The sequence below is a fragment of the Marmota marmota genome, unplaced genomic scaffold (genome assembly GCF_001458135.2).
Source record: "Marmota marmota marmota unplaced genomic scaffold, marMar, whole genome shotgun sequence".
Classification (NCBI taxonomy): Eukaryota; Metazoa; Chordata; class Mammalia; order Rodentia; family Sciuridae; genus Marmota; species Marmota marmota.
Window position 1 is genome coordinate 62652696 of NW_025999968.1, and position 4758 is coordinate 62657453.

General features: G+C 62.5%; 1 protein-coding gene across 1 annotated transcript in view; it reads right to left on the reverse strand.

Annotated features, from left to right (window-relative positions):
- Positions 1-4648, reverse strand: part of Tspear (thrombospondin type laminin G domain and EAR repeats) — a 160824-nt gene extending 156176 nt beyond the window's left edge. Inside the window, exon 1 of the mRNA XM_015478366.2 lies at positions 3503-4648. Coding sequence (XP_015333852.2) covers positions 3503-3587 — 85 coding nt within the window. The 5' untranslated portion in view covers positions 3588-4648. The remainder of the gene's footprint in view (positions 1-3502) is intronic.
- Positions 4649-4758: the final 110 nt, after the last annotated feature.

A 4758-nucleotide genomic window follows, 5' to 3' on the forward strand; every position in this document is an offset into this window, starting at 1 on the left:
CGAGGAAGGGCGGGTTCCGCCGCGCTGCGACGGTCGGGGCCTTTTCCGTGCTTGGAGCGGCCGTGAAGGGCCAGCCCGGCTCCTGGGGCCCAGGGCCGAGTCTCTGAGCCTCGGCAGAAGTGCCCGGTAGATTGGACAGCTGCCTCCGATCGCCAAAGACTCTCGGAGCTCTAAGTGACCGCGACGTGAGGACCAGCCCTCCACCCGCGGGGGAAACCTGGAGAGGACACCAGGTCCCTCCTGCACTGCCCACCTCCCCGTTGTGGGTCCTTCCAGGGCCAACCCAAAGCCACAGGGCCCGGTGGGGCTGGTCCCAAACTCCACCTCACTGGCTCCCAGCAGAGGGAACTGTGTGGACAGGCCACCAGCTGGTGAGGACTCACAGGCTGCCCAACCGCAAATCCTCTGAAGTACTCGAATGGCCTAAGGTGTGCTTGGCCGGAAGAGGGCGTCCTTGGCTCGGGGTCTTCCTGGAACCTCCCAGGGACCAGGACTCTCAGGACTTACTCCTCCAGCACCCACCTTCGGGCAGTCCCAAGGACAGGTCAGTGGAAGAACTGCAGAGGTGGGCCCTGGCAGAGGAGGCTGGAGCAGGGCTCAGCGCCTTGGGAAATGCAGGCCCAGTCTGACCTCCCCCCGCCTGCCCCTGCACTCGGCCACCCGAGGCCCCACACGAGCCCTTCCCCCGCTCTACCCTGCCTGCACGTGCCCCCCCCCAGCCACCGCTTGCAGGACCCGGGGTCTCGGCAGAGCTGCAGCTTCACTGTGACACGCCCTCCCTGCAGGCAGGCCAGCGTCTCCTTGAGTGGACACCAGGAAGGGATGCCCCAGAGATCAGGGCCCTGGTGAGGACATCTCTGGCTGTCCCTGTGGTAACACTCACTGCAGGACACCGCAGGGAGACGCAGGGGAAAGGCCTCCTGCAACCTGTAAGGGCTGTGCCTCCACCCTGCTCCAGTCCCACCCCCTCACTGTGCAGGCCCACGGCTGGACAATGACCCCTGGATGGTCCTCTCAGAATTCCCTCACCTCCACACGGGCAGGAGGCCACGCCACACTAGGCTCTGACACTGCTGTCAGGGCTCTGTGTCAGCCCCTTCCAGACCCTGGCCCCTGTGGCTCATCAGCTCACCCACCTGGAACCACTCTCCAACCTGAGGTTGGTCCACAGGATGGACCCATCCTTCGCCCTTCATCTGACTGCCCACCTGGGCCACCTCTCCCTGAGATGAGACTACACGCGTCTCCACATGCACCTGAGCAGAAGGGACCCAGGGCCCACCCCTTGGAGAGCCAGGCACCGATCAGACACTCAGCCTCGGACTCCCCATTGCAAATGGCCACACCCCTACTGCATGGGGCCCTGGAGTGCTGAGCTGGCTAGCATCGACATGCTGGCCGCGGTGGCCTGCAAGGTCCTGATTAGACCTTGTCCCAAGCCCCTGCCTGTGGCTCCCTTTCCAGGCCCCTGGCCGAAAACTGGGCAGAGGAGGCTGCCCATGTCCAGCAAGGGGCCTTTCAGTGCCAGGCCTCCTGGATGACTGGCTTAGATCCCGCCCATCTAGGGCCTCTCAGGCCCCCCAACAGCACCAATCTGACCGTTGAGGCTCCCTAAGGTGCAGGAGTGGACGCATCTTCCCTCTGCTGCCCACCGGGTTGGGGACACCTGGAAACCCCAGCCTGCAGGTTCCCACAGCCTGACAGTCACCTTATTTGCAAACCAAACACTAAGAAGCACGGCCATCAAGAGCAAAGAGAGAGGAGGGAAGGGGTGGGAGAGCAGCTGCAGCCCCTTCCCCAGCTCCAGAGAGGGGCGTGGGCACCAGAGGACGCACACCCCGGAGCTCCATGGCGACCGGCGACCTGCACATCAGCCACCAGCTGCGGCTCCACAGCACACGTGGTCACAGACTTGGGCCACCACCTTGGAACCCGGGCCGCAGAGCACACGCAGGGTCCCAGCAAAAGCTCAGTGCTTTTCAAAATTAAACGTGACAAAGTGACCTTTAAAATCTATTTGAAACCCTCACAGGCCATGATGACCGTCTCCTGGGAGCGTTCCCAAGTAGCCCCATGTCATTGGCTTGGCGTTTGTCTTTCCTCCCTGGTCCACAGTACTTATAACTGGGTCATCTTTTAACTCTCTGAAGCAAACCTCCCGGGGAGAGGGGGCGGGCTTTATAAATAACCTTTATTATTATTATGCAGTTGATTCTGTTCCCAGCACAGAGGGAACGTGAAAAGACACGTTTGTGACTCATCCCCATCAGGGAGGACGGCCGTGCACCATGGCTACAGCTGGGCACTGCACAGGGTCCCTCTGAGGCTGGGCCTGGACGCGTTGGTCCCTGCGCTCAGCCTTCGATGACTGGCAGCCCGGGGACTCTGCGTGATGGAGAGCCGAGGGGCCCAGGGGCCCTGTTTGAGGCAGCCACTGTGGGCAGGTGCAGATACTCGGAGCCCTGGAATGGGGGCTTCTGTCTGTCCCTGACACCCACAGTGACTCTCTGTCAGTGCCCCTGGGCCTGTTCATGCCCAGTCCACAACCTAGCAGCTGGCATGGTCACTTCCAGCTATTCCTGAGAGCTGGGGCCCTTTCTGGACCCTGTGCCCACTACCCATGCAGGTCAGTGTTCCAGACTTGGGTCACAGGGGTCAAACCCTGGTCCTGCCACAGGGAAGTAGGTGCCCTTAGAGCAGAGGCCACAACCTGCGTGAGGAGGAGAGGAGACAGTTCCAGGCCACCAAGGGTGAACTACTCACAGGCACACCACGGCCACCCTGGCCCAGCCCCTTGCCTCCCTGGGCTCCACCACAGACTGCTCACATCACCAATGCACTGCCCCTAGCAGGATTCGCACACCAGGCCCAGTCCCCTGTTCTACACCTCTGGCCTGACAGCACTCCTTTGGTGGGGATCCTGGAATGGCCCGTGGATGCTGTGGTCATCAGAGAGCCCAGACAGCTGTCCACGGGGATGGAACAGAGTCCTGCAGGCCTGGCAGGGCCGCCCGGGTGCTCTTGGCTCTGCACACAGGGAAGCTGAACCCCCAGGAGGGAGCTCTTGGCTCAGGCGTGGGTGTTTGGGACGGTGCCTGCGTTTCACGTTTCTTGTTCAGGTGGGGACAGAACCAGGCCCAGTGGCAGCGCTGGGCTCTGCCAAGTGCAGGCTGCGGTGTCCCCGTCCCGAGGCCTGCCAGGGCTGCTGCCACTTCATTCCTAAAGCAGGTGTACGGCCTTCCCCGGGAGGCCAAGCAGGCAGGCACATGCGAGAGGCTGGTGCTGCTGCTGCCTCTTTGAAACGCGTCCCGCCCTGCAGCAGTGAGGAGCTCCCTCCTCCCGCTTCCTTTCATCTTCCCTGGGCTCCTCCCGCCAGCCCTGTCTCCAGGGTGTCAGCGTCCTCGGACATCCGGTGACCTTGTCTCGGGTTAGAAGGTGGGGTACTACCAGACATCCCTCCAGCTCCACGGAGGCGCCCACCCCACATCCACTCCTGTCTTACCTGTGCAGGGCTCCCGACGCTGGGCGCCACGGCCGGGGGTGGCCAGGGGCAGGAGCACCACACACAGTGTCAGCAAGGCAGACATGAGGGGCTCAGGTCCCACGCTCCATCCAGGGCTCCAGCCAGCCTGCAGGGAGGCAGCTCCGCAGACGCCCCAGTCGGCCCTTCCAGGCAGCCGTGGGCTCTTGGGGTGGTCACTGCAATGGCCACATGCCAGCAGGCTGCAGGGAGCCAGAGGTGGCCCTGGCAGCGGTGGAGAAACTTGTAGTTGCTCTGCAGCAGGCAGGCGGCCCGGCAGGTCGGGGCTGCAGCCGGGTTTATCTCTTCATTTCCCTGATGGGTTTGGGTCCTGCTGTGCAGGTGACAGCTGATAACATCTCAGCAGGGTTGTGATTAGTCATTGGCAAATCGCATTTCCCCAAAGGAAAGACAGAAATAGATCCTTCAAGGGGGGGCTGAGCACAAACCAGAAAAACGTAGAAAACCAGTTTTCCCTGGCTGCAGACTCGCAGCCTTCGGGACGTGCGTGCAGGCGACCTGGGCAGGCTCCTGCTCTGCGGGGAATCCCAGCAGGTCCCTGAACTCTGCCAGCAACTCAGACCAGGTCCCACGCTCTGCTGGGGGTCTCCGAGACAGGTCCCCACTCTGCTGGGCTCCGAGATGCTGTGGCTGGTCCTGGCGCTCTGCTGGGTCCCGCACAGTCCCCAGGAGGGGCTGGGCTCCGCAGAGGGCTTTTATCTGGTGCCCAGCCCTCCGGAGGGTGTGTGGGTTTGTCAACTGTCGGTTTCAGGAATTTCCCTGTGGAGGGAAGTCGGTCCTTAAAGGGAACTGCTCCTGAGGAAAGGGGGCGAGAGGCCCGCGGGGCAGGCACAGCGCGGTCATGGCCTCCAAGCCAGTCTGACCTCTCAGAGCTGCCCTGACCTCTCAGCTCACTGGCCTGCTGCTCCGGGTGGGCAGCTACTAAATAGGATAGGCTTTAAAAGGAAACTGGCCCCTGCCCTGTCCACACAACAGTACCTGAGAGCGCGCACCTCTAACACGCAGGGTGGCCCGGGAGGCCCCCAGCCAGTCCATGTGGATGGTGACAGCAGGGACCTGGCTCAGCCCCTAAAACCACACTCTCCTCTCAGGGTAGCAGAAGGAACGCCCCGGGCCACAGGCCTTGGCAGACTGCGTCCACAGGTGTTTACAAAGAGCAGGACCCTGTGATTAGGGCTTTCAGAGAGAGCTGGAGACAGAGAGGGAGGGAGGGAGGG